The 19,774-nt window shown below is 48.5% G+C and overlaps 1 protein-coding gene across 1 annotated transcript in view; it reads right to left on the bottom strand.

Moving 5' to 3' along the window:
- SELP (selectin P) overlaps positions 1-19,774 on the bottom strand; it is a 39,915-nt gene that overhangs the window by 2,012 nt on the left and 18,129 nt on the right. Inside the window, exons 6-14 of the mRNA XM_066366021.1 lie at positions 19,343-19,528; positions 16,921-17,106; positions 15,196-15,381; positions 11,843-12,028; positions 6,307-6,492; positions 5,290-5,499; positions 4,159-4,344; positions 2,848-2,967; positions 470-500 (exon numbers count right to left, since the gene is read on the bottom strand). Of these exons, the coding sequence (XP_066222118.1) occupies positions 470-500; positions 2,848-2,967; positions 4,159-4,344; positions 5,290-5,499; positions 6,307-6,492; positions 11,843-12,028; positions 15,196-15,381; positions 16,921-17,106; positions 19,343-19,528 (1,477 nt within the window). The remainder of the gene's footprint in view (positions 1-469; positions 501-2,847; positions 2,968-4,158; positions 4,345-5,289; positions 5,500-6,306; positions 6,493-11,842; positions 12,029-15,195; positions 15,382-16,920; positions 17,107-19,342; positions 19,529-19,774) is intronic.

Raw genomic sequence — 19,774 nt, 5'->3', positions numbered from 1 at the left:
ATACAACTGCCATGTGAATTTAGGGGAAATTTTAACAGGTTTCCCAACATTTTACCAATCACTTATCATTTTAAAAACCAGACTGGCAATGCCTCTGATTCTTTCTGAGCCGCTGTTGCACTGGTCCTGTGAGCTGTCCTAGTGCTGGGCCCCATGGTGACTCACCCGAAGGTGCGTGCCTTCATGACCGCAGAGCTGCCATGAGCACAGGGCCCCCGCTGTGGCATTTTATTCCTACTATTAATCACTTTCCCTTCTATTTTTTTCTTTATGCCATAATTAGGGCACTTACTGATTTTTTTAAAAAAAAAATGATATACTGTCTGTGAATTTTACATCAGAATTAGTAAGGGGACATTGTGAAATTTTTGTTGCAAGAAGGGGATATTATTTATAATCCTTCTGATATGGCATGGTGAATTAAAAAGGCTAGAAAAATTAACTCAAATCACAAAACATTCCATCTTACCTGTGAGGGTTCAAGGGGCTTTTCCCTTCATCTGAAATAAGCCAGAAGACACAAATAATTGGTTTAAAAGAAAAAAAAAAGCAAGGTGAAGAAATGAGGTGCTCCGTGAGAGGAACTATTGGGGAAAGTCTGTAGGTAGACTGATTTTCGGATGGACTCATGAGAAAGGGGGTGTTGGAAACAGTCTTTCCCTGAGAGGTAGGACCTGCCTGTTTCAGGCTAAATTAAACATTTGACAGTGTTAACTCCAGAGTCCTCTCAACTGTCTCCCCTCTCCTTTCAGTGACAGCCTCTACTCCTATGTCTGGTGCCTGCCTTCTCCCTCTGGGCGGTCCTTGGTTATTACTGAGCTCACTGGTTCTCGGAACCCATCACTTTGGCACTGAAAGCCCCTATCGTGGCATCCTGTGTCACTCTCCCTGGTGAGCTGAGGTGAGCAAGTTAATTACATAAACAAACCCATCCCAACATAACAGTGCCAGTGCCCCTCCCTGGTGACATATGTGATGGGAGGGGGCTTCTGTCTTCATCTAAACTCTGATAGTGGAACTTAAAACACAGCAGCGATCCTATCAACCAAAGCATCACATGGCTAAAAAAAGTTTTAAAATGTTAGGTCAAATGAAGATGAACAAAGATATTTATTACAGGGCACTACTGAACCTTTAATGTGATAGTAAACGTGTATTTCGAATTTGCAGGAGAGGTATACAGTGGGCAGCATTGTCCTATTATTTGACCACAGAATCCTAAAACGTTTAAAATCAGATTGGGACAGGTCATGGGAAAATTCCCCACCCTCACGGATAAATTTATCTATTACTAAAGATATTGGAGGATGAGCAGCTGCTGGCCCCTCTCCATGGTTCAGAGGGTTCCCTAGAAATGTTTCAGAACTTGGGGGAAAAGCAGGAAGTGTGTGGTTCCTGCATGGTTCTGGAGATGAGGTCCAGGAGCTCTTGCCTTTGCCACTTGGAATTGCTTATGCAGCCACAGATGTTGCGTGGAGGAACTGGGTGTGGGTCTTTGGTTTTTAAACAGTGTTATTCTTTGTATATTGTCCTACCTCCCCCCCCACACACACACTCACAGGAGAGTACATGGAGGAACTTTAGCAAATGAGCCTCGATGCAGGGAAGGCCTTGTGATTGGAGGGACACAAGAGTAGGGAACAAGTGGTTCTGCCCCTGAGCAGTTAAGAGTAGGAGTTGGAACTCCTTAACCCCGTGAGAACTCTGGCAGGTACTTTTGACCAAGCCACTTCCAGTTACCTGGATTTGAGCATTCCTGACCCCTTGGATGGCTCTTGTCACGTTCCATGAGCAGTGATGAAGAGTCCTGTTAGCTTATCAAAGCAGTGTCTGAACTTAGGGCCAGGCTAAGCATCTGGGGCAGACAGAGAAAGGATGCTCTGACCCCAAAGAAATGGTTCTATTCTTTTATTCCTTGGCCAGAGCTCTTTCTGATGAACAGTCCACTGGAGTGGGTCTCCCTCCACTGTGGGCCCTTCCCTGCTTAAACCCTGCATTAACTCCACACGTTTCCATGAGCACATCTCTCTCTCTCTCTTAGCTTTTCATACCAAGACTTCAATAGGGTAGCAGCTCTCGATACCTCTGGTTTCATTTCTCACTTCCTCCACAGACTTTTTTGATTCAGATGCACCAAACTGCTGAACATGGCACTTCCCCGGCTGTCCCATTCTTTTAGGTCTTTTCACACATCATTTCTCTGCTGGAACTCTGTGTCTATCATTTTTCTCCCTTGGAAAATCCCTCTTATTCTTTGAAATTAAGCTTAAAAGAGCTTTTCCGACCTACCCGCCTGGTTGGGATGCCTCTGTTTTGTGTCCCAGTAACACTCAGGCTGTATTTTTGTCCTTGCACAGCCCTACCTTTCAGCATTAGTGTGGATTTCACTTGTGTGTCCTCCCACACACTGGATTATACATTCCTTCATATCAGGGACCATCATTCTCGGTCCTGCTACCTAACACAGTTGGTCAATAAATGACTAAAGGCATGAAAGAGAGGTGGAGGGAATGAAGGAAAGAGGCGTGACGCTATTTGAGTTAGTTTTCATGATAACTGAGGTTTCCTAAACCTGAGGCCCCCAAATAGTGGTGTGCATTTGAGGGCGTAGGAGTGTTGAAAAATGCAGATTTCCGAGCCCAATATAGATGAATATCTGTATTGTTATGAAGTTCTTTGTTTTTATAAAGGCGATGCTGATGGGCAGTCTGTTCTCAAGATCGCGTCTCTCGGCCCTTGTTTTCATCTAATGTAAATGTTTTCATGAACTACAGAAGTTGTGGTTCCACTGCCCCACCCCAAATCACATGAAAGGAGAAAAGAAGGAGAAGACTCTTTCCTATTTACCTTTTTGTCTGAAACGCCTCCTTAACAGAGCCAAGAGCATCCCCCCTGTCACCAAGCCTGCAGTGGAGGCTGCTGCTCCCCCAAAGTAGGTCAGGACTTCCGGGATGGTCAGTGGCCCCGCTGTAGAGCAAACACACACACACACACACACACACACAAGATTTAGAAGCGCATTGTGCCAAAGACCACCCTCCCAGAAGGGTCCCAAGAGTTCTAAGAGGTGAGATCAAGGAGGACCACCAAAGGTCCTAGCAGTGCGGGTAACCCTGGGAGTCATAAAACCACATTTTATCCCTAATGTTTAATTACCAAACAAAATTTCCAAAGGAGTCAGGGAGAGAACGTAATCAAAGGAATTAGATGGTTAAATGATAGAAACAAGAAATGGCCCTGGCCAGTTGGCTCAGTGGTAGAGCGTCAGCCTGGCGTGCAGGAGTCCTGAGTTCGATTCTCGGTCAGGGCACACAGGAGAAGCCCATCTGCTTCTCCACCCCTCCCCTTCTCCTTCCTCTCTATCTCTCTCTTCCCCTCCCGCAGCCAAGGCTCCATTGGAGCAAAGTTGGCCCAGGCGCTGAGGATGGCTCCATGGCCTCTGCCTCAGGCGCTAGAATGGCTCTGTTGCAATGGAGCAATGCCCCAGATGGGCAGAACATCTCCCCCTGGGGGGCATGCCGGTGGATCCCGGTTGGGCGAATGCGGGAGTCAGTCCGACTGCCTCCCGTTTCTGACTTCAGAAAAATACAAAAAAACAAGAAATGGATGTTTGGGCAAATGAAACAAACCATGGTTAATTTTTGTTGCAATAAAAAATATACGGATAGAACAAGAAGTAGTCAAGACAAACTGTAGAGAAAACATAGGAGCAAAAAAAAAAGAAAGCAAAAAAGATTGGTGGATGAAATATACCTTACCACCAGAGGGAGCTTAATTTACAGAACATCTGGTATTTTTAGTTTTGAGAGATAATGTGAAAAACAAAGTTCTTCTGGGATCAATCACGGACCCCAGTTTAAACATTTTGAAACCTACAGGTGTATTACCCCCCTGGTGGTTAAGAAATGAGAGGACTCATTTCATAAATCTGAGCTCTGAGAAAAGAGTGGAGGCTGCTTCACAGAGTCATTGACGTTACCTCCCTCTGCTCTGTGGAAAGCAAGAAGTTCGGCTTGATTCATTGTGAAACGTTTATTAAAATGCAGGGGAAACCCAGGAGCAGAAAGTGAGACCACTGTGCAGAGAAGAAACACTGATTTTGTTATTTGCAATATCCACGCAGCTTCCTGAACACAGTGAAAAAACACACAAACACACCTTGGCAGGTCGGCAGGGTTGCTGACCACTGGCCGTTGTGCTGGCATGCTGTTCCTACCGAGCCATTGAGCAGCTGACCCTCTGGGCAGTCGAAGGTGCAGGTTGACCCATAGCTGAAATTTCCCCAAGGGTTGGAGCAGTTCATCAGCATCGGCTCAATGATGTGCAGCTTGGAGCACTGGACAGCTGCAAGGAGAAAGAATGCCGGAAAAACAAACATGTAGACTGGAGATAAACGAGATTACAGTTTCCTCTGTAACTAATATAACTCATTCAGAGAACAGCAGCCGGAGAACTGGGACGGGGCAGAGTAGCCTCCAACCAATACCTGCTGAGGGACCTATCGATCTTGCACGCAAAGATACTGTTTCTAACATTTTGCTTCTCGAAAATGCTCTTGCTCTAAATGTTGTTGTTGCTACAGTTGGCAGTTAGCTGGCATGTCAGCACATGTCATTAAATATTAAATGTCATTAAAACATTTAGCAAGTGTTCAGCCTCGCTGGATTCAGGAAGTTTGAAAGGGGTAGAGACCACCACCGTCTTTGAACTGTTTTTTTCTGGGAACTTCAAGTTGTTCGCCCTAATCTGTGGATAGGAAGCTAAGGCTCAAGAAAGTAAATTTGATTCCAATGAACACTGAGGAGCAGTGGCTGTGCTGTGCTTCGTGGGAAGACAGAGATGAGAGACGTCGTGCAGTGTGCACAGGGTGATGGCCCTTTGGGAGGGGTCATATCTGCCGGGCCTTTTTATTTAGGTTCAAATTATGAGACCATGGAATGCTTATACTGTCACATAATTACCAGAATTGCAACTTGCATCTCACCATTCATGTAGCTGGTTGTCTGTTTAGCATGCTTACTGTTCTAACATAACACATTTTTGGACATTTGCAAATGTTTCCTCCTTTAGGTCTGTGAGCACCAGGGTATTAGCTTGTGACAAAAGGGAAGGGAGCAGCAATGTGCTCGCCTCATGTGACTTGTAATTGGGATTGGTGTGGACTTCGTGGAGGAGCTGACACTTGAGGTGGTCGCTGGGGCCAGATGGGATATCATCGGGCAGGAGCCGTGACTAGCTCGCGTGCCTGCCGGAAGTTAGCATCGGACCTGCTGGCGCTTTCCCTGATACCTCTGCAGGCTGGAGTTGCTGCTGTCCACCGTCCTGACAGCCTGCATCGGAGTGCACTCTCTCCCCTGAGTGTGAATCCGGCTTTGCATCCAAAGTAGCAAGTGCTGTTCAATCCAAAGGTGCCCATGTGGTGCCTACAGGACATCGTTCCCTGCCATGGAGTGACCAGGGCTGGGCACCGCACCTCTGCAGGGCGTGCCGATCCCGCACCTGTTGTGAGAAAATGTTTCCATTTAGAGAGCACAGTGGACTCAGGACTGTCCTTGAATACCGGCCACCCACTCCTTTCATACAAAAGTAGGCTCTAGAATGAGCTCCTTCAGGCAGTTAGGGAAAACTGTTCATCTCAGGTATGGAAAACCAGATGAGGAACCCTATTGGCATGCGTTCTGGGAGAGAGATTTCTCCTGTAGAAGAAACTGGGGCTCAATGTCACCAATATTTTAAAAAAAAACAAAAAACAGGAGAGTTCGTGTGGAGACAGAGGAAATTTAGTAGAAAGCCAAATGTGCATGAGGCCAGCTGCTTGTCTGCCCTGCTCTGTTGGCAGGTGGGACTGTCTTCTGACCAAAGGTCAGCAGGAGGTGTGAGTGAGGCCACTGGCTATGTCCCGAGCACTACATGCAGCAGGAAGATGACCCCTGAACTGCGGTTCCTTGGTTTGAAAGATTGGATCAGTGACTCCACCCCTGTACCCCCTCTTGGCAATGAAGCAAACAGAGACCGATCCAGGGACCCAGGAAAGCTCTTTGAGAAAGAGGCCAAAATTGTGAAGGAAATTTCTGCTTAAGAATTAATGCATCTTTATCCACAGATATGGACAAGTTCTGTCATTCCTTATACATGTATCCATCCATAGTCTGTGTTCCCTAGAGACCCTTTTTCATAAGAAGTAGTGCTTTCACAACAACAACAACAACAATATACCTGTTACACAGTAAGAGCTATATGAGCGTTCGTTACTATCATGGAAGAAATTTCCAGAAGCGCCGCCCTAGCGACTGTGTGCTGTGTTACCTTCACAGGTGGGTGGGGGTGCTGTCCATTGGCCTGAAGCTGTGCACTTAACACTGTCGGGCCCCCTCAGCTTCAAGCCCTTGTGGCAGGAGAAACGGCAGGTGGAGCCCACAGTGACTTCTCCATGGGTGTCAGAGCAATGCAGGCTTCCCTGCCCTGGGGCAGATAATTCCGGGCACCTGACGGCTGAAGAAGCAGATCAAGAATGTCAAAGCCTCACCCAAACTCAAAATAATCTGGAGATGTTTTCTCTGAACATATGTACCCTGATTTATCAATGTCACTCCATTAAAATTAATAAAATAAATAAAATAAAATAAATGTCAAAGCCTTCAAGTTGATTCAGAAGCTTTGTTTTGCATCAATTTGGTCATTTGTGTATTCAATAAATATTTATTGAGCTCCTACCACGTCAGGTGTTTTGCTGAGCGGCAGGCATTCCACAACAAACATGACGGGTCACCTACCACAGGGGGCAGGAGTAGGAGGAGGGTTGGTGGGCTGACTAGAGAGGTGTGGGCAGAAGTCACAGAAACGAAGAAGTCGAGGATGGAAGGGTCACTCTCAAGAACTAATGATTGCATTCTCTTATCTGTACACCTTCTTCTCCGGAGACCTCAGAGCCTGCCTGGCCTCCCACCAGCCTGGGTGCTGCCCAGGGCTTCACCCTTGCCCTTCCTCCTGCCCAGGACTGCCATCTCTCCAAATTCAGCACGCCCGAAACTGCCACGAGCATCTTCTGTCCACACCAGGTCCTCCATCTGGATCACCAGGCTGCTCCTCTCCACCCCTGCTCCATGGCACAGGGATGCTCACACCCTCCCAGTTAGGCGAGATCGGTCCCTGGGACTTCCCTGACCTGACCTCGTGTGTCACTGCCTCTGGTTGTCGGCTCACGCCACTCTGGACTCCTTTCTGTTCTTGCTGAATAAAACCCCGCCTGTCCTCTGGGATCCAACTGAACACAGCCTCCTGAACGCCTCTGCTGACCCCCGCAGCCTGAGGTCTTCTCTGAACACAGCCTCCTGAACGCCTCTGCCGACCCCTGCAGCCTGAGGTCTTCTCTGAACACAGCCGCTTTTTGCCTCAATGCCTGTGTTGCATGTCACGTGTCATTCCTCCCCTCTTCTACCGGGTGGACAGCTCCTAAAGCCCAAGAACCACAAACCCTGTGTGCCCTGCAGTTCACACGGCAGGATTCCGAGCAGGGCTCAACCACCGTTTGCCAAGCGGATGAATACATGAAGTTTTAATTTACCAACCATTTACCTCAAAAATTGCTTTTATAAATTATTGCAGTCACATACTTCTCTCAGCATCATCCCTCTCACCATTAAATTCTCTCATATAAGATTATTCAGCAACAAATATTAGGCTATTGGCAAGCTGAGTGACTATTCTTTCTTTACTTTTAAGGCTATACTAAAGACATGCCTTAATCAGAGAGGGCTTATTTTGCTTAGCTTTTTGGCTGAAAAAAAAATCACCTTTTGAAATCCTATATCCTATGCACTCCTTCATGGAAAAATGATATGTTTGATTTTCATTCATTGGCTCATTTGTTTTTCAGTAACAGGCTGTTCACCGAAGGATTGGGTACCCTGATTGTGTGGAACCATTTAAATAACCGAGGTAACATACTGAATTCCTGGGTAGTACTCTCCACTTTTCGAGTAACTGATAAATTCATGTCTGGCAGATCAGTTTTATTTATCAAACATTTGTTGTGGTGTCAGTCATAGACATGAAACCATCTGTGAACATTTCCACTGAAATAACTTTTTTGGAATCTGCCAAGATTTCATGTGGGAGCCCAAGATAACGCATGACGTCAGCTGCCCGAGAGCAGGGACCCTGTCAGCTCTTTCCGACCCTGTACTCCCGGGGAACAGGGCCTGGCATAGTGCAGGGGCTCTAAAAATGTTTGTCAAATGAACAAAGGCATTACTGAGCACAGTTTAATTTGGGTGCCTTCTAACAAGTGTTTTATTTTATTTTTTTTTACCTGGTTTGAAAAGAACCAAGAGGAGTTACAATTTAAAAAAAATTGATTGAAGTGACCCCTCATGTACAGGGGGGTGCCTGCAGCATTCAGTCTATGTGGGTCTGGTCTTGATGGTGCCAGTCTTCCCCTGCCAACCTTAGAAACACAGCCTCTTGCATCTGTGAAAGGCTCTGGACCTCCTTGTGCAAAAATTAACCTTGTTCAAGCCAAGGCCTTGAAACAGCTTTGAGGGTTTGCCTTTGAATCGTGTAAGGAGACAGGTGCTCCTGTCTGAGGGGCAGCCTCTGGTTGCCTTCCCCAGATCTGGCATCTGGTAGGCACCCAGCAATCACGGGGGTTACCGTGGAAGCGGTTGGAGTGGAGGGGCCTGGTGCTGACAGGAGGAGAGTTGTACCATGAAACGAGCTCTGTGGGTAACTGTTACAGTACTCACAGTCCTGAGCTCCCGGTCACTCTACCAAACCCTGGGTCCTGACAGGAAGACTAGATGACAGATAAGGACTGTTCACGTCACACGCTTGGCGCTCTGTTTCCCTGGATCTCCAGGGCAGTGCCGTCTGCCATGATGCTTTTGTGTAGTCCGTGAAGTAGGTGTGCATGTCATGGGTTATTGGGCTCTCTGGACTCCTTACCATCAATGTACAACGTGTTGCTTTATGTTATTTTAATTAGATTGAAGAAATTCTTCTCTTTTTGTTTTTTATTATCTTTTTTTAGTTTAATAGTTTTGTCATGAATTTTTTGGACAGAAGACATGGTATAAATAAATAATCAATTTAACTGAGTTGGCTGTTCCAAGCTCAAACCTTATAAATAAGGATTAGGAAACCTATGGAGTCAGAGAAGTGTTGGAGGAATGAAGAAAAATAATAAAATATAGATGAAAGCCAGGCCAGAGCTCAGAGAGCACCAAGGAGGCATATTTCAGGACTTGGATGAGCAGGACTGAGGCAGAAGGCCTTGGGCCTTGAAACCAGGATCTTCCCTGCCCCACCACGGGTCATTAGGAGTTGGGTCCAGCAGCCAAACATCAGGGTCTTCACAGGGTCAGTGACAGAGTGATTGGGAGAGCGACAGTCTGTGTCAGGATTGTGGTCTAACAGGTGGGGACACAGTGGATGGATGCAAGCATGTCAGCACTGCTGAGGTTTAGGGTGAGGACTTCAGGGCCTCAGGGAACAAACACAGGAAGAAATGAGGAAACAGGGACAGAGCCCAAGTCCCAGAGAGCCCGGGGAGCTAGTGTTTTAACTGAAAAGGAAAGACCTGTCGACCCACTCAAACAATGACATTTCACATTGCACTCAGGAGAGGGAGACTGACGACCCCACCGAATCTCGGCCCCTGCTCACATGGCCACCCCCCGAGCTCCTCAGATACACCCTGGGATGCTGCTGAACCAAGTGTGGAAGTCAGGGTTCTGGGTCAGTGCCGAAGGAGTAAAGATTCATAGACTCAGACACGTGGGGAAAGGAAGGGGAACAATTTGCTACATCTGCAGGATGAATTTGGAGAATGAGGTAGAAACACAGGTAGAAAAGCCAGAGCTCAAGGTCAGGCTCAGACATGTACAATGCCCAGTCCCCTGGTTGGCTGAGGCTGCCGTCCGTGGTCCGGATTGGTTCTAGATGCCAGGCAGGGCTGGACCTGCAGGCTGGGAGGCAAATGCCTCTTTTTTTGTGTGGGGAATGGGGGGCAGAAAGGAGTGGCAGGAGGGGAACAGGGGCTTTGGAGATTACAGATATAACAGCCATGTGGGCTGCGTATATGATTTAAAACTTTAGTGAGATCATTCTCACAGGTTTTGCATTGTTTGGTCTTAGAATGTGGGAACACACAGCTCAAGATTAATGCTGCTGAGATAAACGAATGAGTGAGCAATAAGTAAGTGAGTGATGACCAAATGCTGTCACCCATTGATGTTCTAGAGTCCTCAGGCAACTTGTAGTGTGTCTTTCTGACAGCAGAGGGTAGCATTTTATGTCCTTTAACCTGCAGAATTCTCAGCCAGGGAAGAGAGAGACCCCAGAGATAATCCTGTCCATGCCTCTCCTTTCTGAATGGAGAAAACTGACAGCTAAGGGTGTGATGTGACTTTCTAACATGGCAAACAATTGTGAGGGCAGAGAACAATGCAGGTCTCCAGATGTTAATCCAGGGCTCATTCGACAAGAAAGAATGAACAGTGTCTTAGCTGGTTCTCATCTAATGCTAATGACCAATTCCTGCCAACACATTCTCTCATCTGGTCACCACACACTGCCGTTTCTCAGGTTCATCTTAGCAGTTCTCATTGCAGCCTGGACAAAGACTACATTACAAGGGTGGCCAAGAATACATTTACAAGTGACAGCCGCAGGATGTAGACACCCCTGCCACTAGGTGGCAGTGTGGTCTAGTGGTGAAAACACTAGCCCGCTAGGCAGAAAAGATCTAGCTCTGGATTCTAGCACCATATACCCTTCACTTGCTATTTATTCTCTCCACGCCTCAGTTTCTTCATCTTGAAGATGGAGATTTAAAAATATGACCATGTTAAAGAGTGTTGTGTGGATCAAATGTGATAATGCATGCGAAAGAGCTGGTGCTTATTACACAAGCAACAAATATGACTGCGGGTGTCATTATCGCTGAGTACGGTGAACAGTAAATTGGTACCATGGTACCTTTCAAAAGTTAACATTACCTATGCATTCATTAATTCAGTCTATTTATATTTTAGAGTATACTACAGGCCAGGTGCTGCGTCGGCTGGATGTTTGGGGGGAAATCAAAGACCGATAAACTCCAGCCAGCACCTTCCCACTGACTCACTCTCAGGAGGGCTCGGGCTTGAATAAATCTTACCAGTAAACGATAAGCTTCGAGTCAACAGATATTTGTCACACCCCTATGTTTACTCAGTCTCATTGCTGCAGGGGACACAAAGGTGAAGAAGGTGCAGTTCCTGCCCTCGAGGAGTTGATAGTCCACACAGAAGTGGAGGGAGGACAGAAGTACGGGAGAGTGGGAGAGTCGGACTGTGAGACCACCCAGATGAAGTGACATCCACCCCCGAGGCTCATGTCCGGGCAAGGCCCTGCTGGGGAAGGGGAATGAATGAATGAATGAATGAATGAATGAGAGTGTAGTAGGAACAAGACTTTGTCAGGAAGGAAATGTCCCAGGGACATAACTGAGCTTTACCTCTCACTAACACTGGGAATTCTGACAAGTTATTCAGCTTCTCTGGACCTGTTTCCTCATCAATAAAATGGGGATGGTGTCGCCTTTCCCTGTCATCTCAGAACTGTGGTAAACAGCAAATGCCATGAGGACATGCAAACACTGTAAAAAACTGTGACATGTTCAACTGAAGATATTATCATACGAACAGAGAGAGAGAGAGAGAGAGAGAGAGAAGCTGCTTTCAGCCTAGCCCACCTTGTTTTGTGGAGAGTGCGTCTCCTTTAGCTGAAGACAGTTTTACACGAATCCTGTTCTAGCCCACGACCTGAGGAGCCCTGATAAAACATAGATTGGCGATCTTACCCTCACACGTTGGTGGGGCACCTGTCCAGTGTCCAGACGGAGTACAGTCCAGGCTTTCCGGTCCAGATATAGAGAATCCCTCATTACAGGTGAATTGGCACGTTGACATGTAGCTAGAATCTCCCAGAGGTTGGACACAGGTCATTGTTCCATTCTGAGGGCTCAGCAGAGGCGTGCAGGTAATGGCTACCATAGGCGTGGCAGAGGAGGAGAGAAGAGAAGGTTTTAGATCTCAGCAACCTGAAATTTGTGGCTCTGTATGTGTGTGTCTGTGTGTCCTTAATACACAAAGGGCAGCATTTGGTTAGAAATGATTCTTTGGATCCCATGGTGCTCTATCTGCAGTTAGAGGCCACACCGAGGCTGACAGATGACTGATACATATCACCCTCAAAGGTCTTTCGGGCTGATCTGAGAAGGGAGCTGGGGCTTTGCTTGGAAAGACAGTGATGCAGCTCATTTCAGCTGCCTGGGCTCGGGAGTGGTGGTGGCTGCCTCCTTTGTACTTTCTTCAGACACAAGCCTGATGCCCTTACCAGAAAACAGTGACAAGCGACTGGAAATCAGAACGTGGAGGAAAATACTCCCCCCCACACCGTCCTTTCCTCAACCAGGGGGAGGAAAGGTTGTGGGTCCAGGTCCTGGCTCTGTTGCTCACCGGCCATGGGTCTCTCTGGACAGTAAACCTTCTGAGCCTCCGTTGCTTCTTCTATGGAATGGGAAAAGTAATACTCCTTGCCTTGCGGAGATTCTTAGTTATACTAAATAAGAAGTTAATTAAATCATACGTGAAAAGGAGATGAAGAAATCATGGACACAAAGTTGATACTTTGAGGTAAATGACCATCTGCATGTGCTCTGCCCGCCGGTCTTAACCTGCAATGACCGGCCTCTAATGGGTCTACTTGTTCACGTGCAATAAAAGGGAAATTAGAGTGCAATATTTTTTTTTTGCCACAGTTTATACATGAGGTGTCAGGAAAGTTGCTGGGGTTGGAGATCATGCTCTTGTGAGTTTCCCCAAGACACTGAACCTTCCTGAGGCTCAGCATCTTTTCCTCTAAGATGTGGAGAGAGACATTACATAGGTCCCAGGACTTCCACATAGGTCAAAAGTGAAAACGCTGTATGCAAACTCTGATAGCTGGTGACAGTGTCCCTCTGCCCATGAATGAGATGACAAAGCCCAGATTAAACATGCTGACGGTAAAAACAAAGACTGAGAGAATGCATGGGATGGACCTTTTGGGGCATTTCTCCTTCACTGTTGGACCCGCCTGAGCAGTGAGTGCCTGGCTTCAGACCAGAGGCAGTGGCAGCGTGGCTGGATCTAGGCCCATTCACCAGCCACCGACTTGAACGGCTTGAGAGGTTTCCAGAACCTTTTCTGTACTTTCTCTTCCCTTCAGTCCTTCCCCCTCTTCAACTACATTCCTCCTCATCTGATCAACTTGTCCAAAGACCTAGTTGTTTTCTGCCACTTGGAAGGTCTGTTTGATTCACTGTGTGTGGGGGGATGGGGCGGGAGTGCGGAGGAGAAAAGTCAAGCAGCCTATACTTCGTAAGGACCCGCAGGGAGGGTGTCGGTGCCCTGCAGCCCATGCCCAGCTCTTCTGTGGCTGTGCCTCCTGACAGCTGCGGTGGGAGGGGCTCCGAAAAGGGAAATGGATAGCACTGTCTCAGAGGTATTACAACAGCCAGTGGATTGCAGGCCTCCTGGTACCTTCCTGCCCAGCCCACATGTGGGTATTTCACTGGGTGCTCACCCGGCCACGAGAGGAGAAAGTTCAGTCCAAGCAAACAGAGAACCAAAAGCAGAAGGGAACTGGCAGGTCACAGGAAGCCGCGATGCCTGTCAACCTCCTTTGTTGGGACCCACCCACACGCAGGACAGGATGGGGCAATGAATTGTAATCTGTGTCCCGCACAGCTCAGGGCTGCCTGGAAGAATTCTGATCACTGTTTGAACCTTCTTCAGGGACTCCACGTTCTCCCCCAAAAGCGGCGTGCGCTGTGTGACATGTCCAGGCTTCGAGGTAGCCAGAGAGCTGAGGGGGCAATGTCACAAGCCTCACCCTGGTCTCTCCGGACCCAGCTCAGAAAGTGCACCCCACCCCAGCTCCAGTGGCTTGCCGGTTCCTGTGCCTGGGGGTGGGGGGTGAGGGACATCCAACGCTGCTGAGTTCATTCATTCATTCATTCATTCACTCATTTGTTTACTGTTGTCCTGACTTGACAGAGGTGTGTGCGTGTGTGCGCGTGCTTGTGTGTGACCTGACTAGCAAGTGGTTTCCTCTCCATTAAAAACACGTACCTGCCCACTTTCATTCAGACGTCGAGGGCTTGTGCCAAGTGAAAGGCAAAGGCAAGCAATGCAGAATTGCCTGGCCTTGTGCCTAATTAATTCTATTGTTAAAACTCCATAAGCATCACGAACCTACTAACTGCACGGAGAGAAATGTGGACAGGGACAATATTGGAAGCCTGCACACAAGCATGCTAACAGTGTCTCTTTTACTGTGGGGGTATCTAAGAGGATTTTTATGGTTTCTTTATTTTCATTTTTTCCCCCTGTAGATTTTATAAATGAAAATATGGCTTCTTAAAAGCAGTGTTTGCCATAAATATAACTCAAAATTGGACACACTGAATGGAAAAAGGAAAAAGGAGGATAAAAGGGCGTACATACACCTGTCCTTCCATTCCCAAACGTGGACGGCGACAACCGGGTTGTATTTCGTCGGATGTCGACAGAACACATCAGCTTGGTTTGATATTAAGCACGATGCAGGTGGACTTGCTTGTGCTGAATATGCTTTCTTTTTTTTAATTCTGGGAGTTTTATAGCCTTGTGTTTATAATTAGTTTCTTCCTCTTTTTGTCTCTTTACTTTATTCTAAGTCTGTTTCTCCCATCTTACTGGAACTGGAAGATGTCTGCAGCCAGGCCCCTGTGACTTAGTACTCTCTTCCTCATCCCATGGGAGACTCCATGCTCCTTCGGGGCAGGGTGCCAGTCTGCCTTGGGACCCCGCCCTCAAGCTCTTCTGGTCCTCTGACCTTCATTCCAGACGCTGTTTTTAGCCAAGTGAGCACAGTTCACCTGGTCCAGGAGAGCAGCCTCAGGTCCTGCTCAAGGCCCTGGTGCCCAGTCTCCTGCCACTTGTGCTGTCCGCCTGGTCCCTGACGGCATCAGCATTGTGATCGCTGGGTTACAGGGTGAACGTGTTCAGGACTTTTCCAGCCCGTGTCAATCAACGTCTTGGTCACCAGACTATTTCCACTTCAAAAATACAGTCTTTAAAAATACAGCCCACCCTCGGTTTCCAAGCTGCTGGGGAGAAGCCGTCTTACCTTGGCACTCTGGGGGAGGACCGCTCCAGTTCCCCGTGGCCAGGCACCGGAGCTCGCTCGCCCCCACCAGGCGTAAGCCTTCCCCACAGGTGAAGCTGCAGGCGGACTGGTACCTGAAGGCACCGAAGGGGTGGACGCAGTGCACCCGGGCGTTGTTTGGGGCTGGGAGATCCTGGCACTGCAATGCTGGGGGTGAGGAATGGAGGACGTGAGGGGGTGAGGAAGCAGCAGAAAATACATCCTCATCCACCCCCCCAACCCATCTAGTGCCCAGAACGGGAAGTTCTGAATTGGGTATGTTTGACCCGGAGGATGAGAAAACGGTCATTTAGTCACAAGGACACATGAAGGACTTTACTAGGAAAATGCTGAGCCATTGTTAAACATGTTTGGCAATATGTATCAATAAGTTTTAAAATATCAGACTTTTGGACCTAAGAATCCACGCTAAGTATGTAGTCAATATACATATTTTTTTAAAAGTCAATTCATAGATTTTATTTTTATCATGACATTATTTATAGGAGCAAAGTATTGAAAACAGATACCAATGCCACTAATCAGAAGCTCAAAATAATTATAGGGGATCCGTGAGAAGAACGGATTTATAAATGAAAATATGGCTTCTTAAAAGCAGTGTTTGCCATGAATATAACTCAAAATTGGACACATTGAATGGAAAAAGGAAAGAGGAGGATAAAAGGACGTACATACACCTGTCCTTCCATTCCCAAACGTGGACGGCGACAACCGGTTGTATTTCATCGGATGTCGAAATACAGTGACATTGGGGGTCACTGAAAATGATATACTTCACCTTGAGAAGGTGTGGAAAGTGTCTTATAGTATGATGTTCAGTGAAAAGGCAGACTATAAATTCTGTGATCTCGTGCACCAAGATCTCACTGATACAGAATAGATGGTCATATATGGAGAGAACACATGGATTCTAGACGTGGTACGTCTTATCCTTGCCATGGGAACAATAATTGTAACTACCTCAAGGCGTTAGACTAAAGTGCTCAATAAATATTATCTGCTATGATTATTAGTAGTAGCAATAGCAGTAGCAGTCATAGTAATGGATAGTGATAATACTATTTATTTTTGACAGAGAGAGAGTCAGAGAGAGGGACAGATAGGGACAGACAGACAAGAAGGGAGAGAGATGAGAAGCATCAATTCTTTGTTGTGACACCTTAGTTGTTCATTGATTGCTTTCTCACATGTGCCTTGACCGGGAGGCCTACAGCAGAGTGAGTGACCCCTTGCTCAAGCCAGTGACCTTGGGCTTCAAGCTAGCAACCTTTGGGCTCAAGCCAGTGACCATGGGGTCATGTCTATGATTCCACGCTCAAGCCAGCGACCCCATACTCAAACTGGTGAGTCTGTGCTCAAGCTGGCAACCTCAGGGTTTTGAACCTGGGTCTTCTGCATCCCAGTCCGATGCTCTATGCACTGCGCCATGGCCTGGCCAGGCAATAGTGGTAATACTATTAAATTTTACACATCAGGTGCAGAGCCCAGCTGTCAGAATGGAACACAGTAGGGAGGCCTATCAAGGGAGCGATCGAGACCACATCTTTGGATGCTAAAGAGAACACCCAGCTCTCTCTTCTGGAGGGTTCCCAATCTTATGAATAAATGAGTGACAGTGCCACATGCAGGTGCTACTGCCTCTAGTAGGCCGAGGGGCACAGAAGGAGCGTCTCCATGTCATAGTACCTTGACAGACGGGGGCTGGCGCTGTCCACTGTCCCACGTCAGCACACCGGACCGTGTCAGCTCCCCTCAGCGCAAACCCCTCGGCACATTGGAAGCTGCAGTTGGTGTTGTACTGGAAGGCTCTCAGGGACGGAGAGCAGGCGACACTTCCGTGGACAGGACTCTCCAGGGGCTCGCATGCGATAACTCAATGGAGAACAGGATAGTCAGAAACCGGGTCATGGGAGGGCTCAGTCCTGTCTCAGAAGAGCCCTCAGGAGGCACAACATCTTCCAAACCACACTCTCAGGATGTCCAGAGTCCTAAATCCTCGCTTTTCCCGAGGAGACAGCCCAGAACACCTTTTGGTCCCCTCTGGATCTCTCACCTGCCCTTCGAGTCTCGGCTGAGACTTCACTTTCCTTAAGAAGCTTCTCTGCCTACCCCAACTCAGGGGCAGGAACTCCTCCCACGTGCGCTCCCCACCCGGGCCCTGTCCTTGCGTGCTCATTCACTAGAGTGATTCTGGAAAAGGTCCCTCACAGCTGTCTCTCCACGCCTAGCGGTGCCTGCTGCATCGAAGGTGCTCTTGAAATACTTGCTGGCATGATTCATGGAAGTGTGGAGAAAGAGCAGGCTGGACTTTTAAGGAAAAGGCTGGGATAGCCTAGCTTATGGCTGACATTCTATTATCTGGCCCCATAAAGCAATCCTGAGGGGGCTGGGTCTCTGGAACACAGGATATCATCCTGATTAGACTGCAGTTGCCAAGTGAGCACAGCCCGAAGTGAGTTCCTGAACATAATTAAGCCCCGAACGACCTCAGTCCTGATAAAGACTGGTTTCCTCACGCTCTGACTTGATAAAGCGTTTCATCTCCGGGCTATTCCTGTTTTTCTTTTTCTTTTTTATTTATTTTTTATATCAGAGTGTAAAGAGCACCCTCACACCCTAGGCTTAGACTTCTGGTTTTCACAGAGCGAGGGCCATGTCCCTCTCTCACTTGACCAATGCGGAAAGGGACGTTTGGCAAGTGTAAGTGACCTCCCGAAAGTCTCCTATCTAGACAGTACCAGAGCAGGGCTTGTAACCTACGTCTCCTGGGACTTCACTGAGCTAATTTTTAATTTCCTGCTACCCTGCCTCTTCCTTTCTGCCTCCTAAGCAGGGGGCGCGAGGCTCGTGCACAGAGCTCAGCCTCGCGGTCAGTTGACCACCTAGCCTGGCCTCACAGCCTTTCTTCAAAGCACTGTGCCTTTGCTTCTCTGTGACAGGCCACGCCCAGAGGCTGCAATAACTAATCTCCTTCTTTTTGTCCTAATGGCCACTGTTCTGGCCCCCTGTCCGACATAGGACGTCCCACACCTTGTTTATGCCAGTAGGGCTGGCAGGAAGAAAAAAGAGGCAGAAACTAAGGTTGACTGGGTGCCCAGCTCTGTGCCAGGTACTTTGTATGTGCCATTGAATTGTATACTTTTCATATCATACTTTATCCTCACAGAAGCCCCCTGAACTCTTAGCTCGTTTCCCAGCTGGGAAAGCCACACCTCCTTGGGACTGAACAGCTTGCTCCTGCAGCAGAGCCTAGAGGGGCCATGCTGACTGGGAGAGCCCCCCATCGTTCCTCTGTGCCAGGACCCCTTCCTGGGCGGGTGGGAGTCTGCTAAAGGAAGACCCTACCCTCACAGGCTGGCAGGGGCCAGGGCAGTACCATGGTCCTAGCCGGTCACTGGAGAGCCAGGTCACACTTGAATTTACAGCTGGAACCACATGCTGAGGAGGCAGCAAGGGGAAGGACACAGTGCCTGGCTCCCTTGTTGGGGGCTTCCCGGAGCTGACACTGCGCAGCTGGAGAGAACAACGGAGGGCAGACAGGCAGGAACGGGAAATGAGAGCTCCTGTGCCCTCGGCTGGAGAGCAACGGTTAGAGGCTGGAGAGCAACGGTGGGGTCGGCAGTGGAAAGGGTCAGGAGACCCTGATGCGGTTTGTGCGGACTTGGAGAACCAGTCCCCAGGGCGACCTGCATCTCTTAAAGACACAGACTCCTTCCTCCAAGGCCTGTTTCAATGTCGTCTCTGCCCTTGATCTTTACAAGCCTGTCTCGGCAGGTGTTCTGGCGTCTGCTTACAGATGTTCACGCCAGCCCTTCCCCACGTGTGTGAAATTTATAAAGGAAATCACTGTGAAGCTGCGTGAGGTCTGTGATGGGGGAAGGGAGGATTTTAAACTTCTGTTTCTAGTAAGATCAGCCTCTTATTTTTCTAGAGCCCTCTCCTCCTACCCCAGATGTACCCACGCGCTGTGCGCACGTAAGGTAGAAAGAGAGTGGCGTGGGGCTGTGGCTGTGCAGGCCAGCCTCTCCACTGCGGGCCAGCATCGTCTGTACTCCCAGTCGGAACTGGGCGCAGGGGACACAGTACACCCCCGCTGCCTGAAACTCACCTTTGCACACGGGGGCTGGGGCCGTCCATACCCCCGAGGGCGCGCACTGCACCAACTCCGGCCCGACTAAGGCGGATCCCTCCTCGCAGCTGAATCTGCAGCTGGACCCGCGCAGGGGCGCCTCCGCGGTCTGCACACAGCTCACGTGTCCTCGCGCGGGAGGCCTCAGCGGTGGGCATGGGGTGGCTGAAAACAACCCCGGCCAGTGGCGTGAGTGCCTTGGGAACCTAGGACGCTGCGGCAGCTACCTGCCTTCCCAAAGTGACAGGCAGGGCGATGGACTTGGTAGCTTAGGTGGCTCTGCAGTAGCTGTTTGGAAAGCTCCAAACGCCCTTCCTTTTCCTTTACTTTTTTAGATAAGCAAGGCAGAATGATCTAATACTCGCCCCCTAAGTCCTCGTCATTGTGCTCTGTCCCTTTTGCGGTGTTTTT

Source organism: Saccopteryx leptura, chromosome 2, assembly GCF_036850995.1.
Source record: "Saccopteryx leptura isolate mSacLep1 chromosome 2, mSacLep1_pri_phased_curated, whole genome shotgun sequence".
NCBI classification, from domain to species: Eukaryota; Metazoa; Chordata; class Mammalia; order Chiroptera; family Emballonuridae; genus Saccopteryx; species Saccopteryx leptura.
The sequence above is the reverse complement of the archived record's forward strand: the minus strand, read 5'-3'. Positions and strand labels throughout refer to the sequence as shown.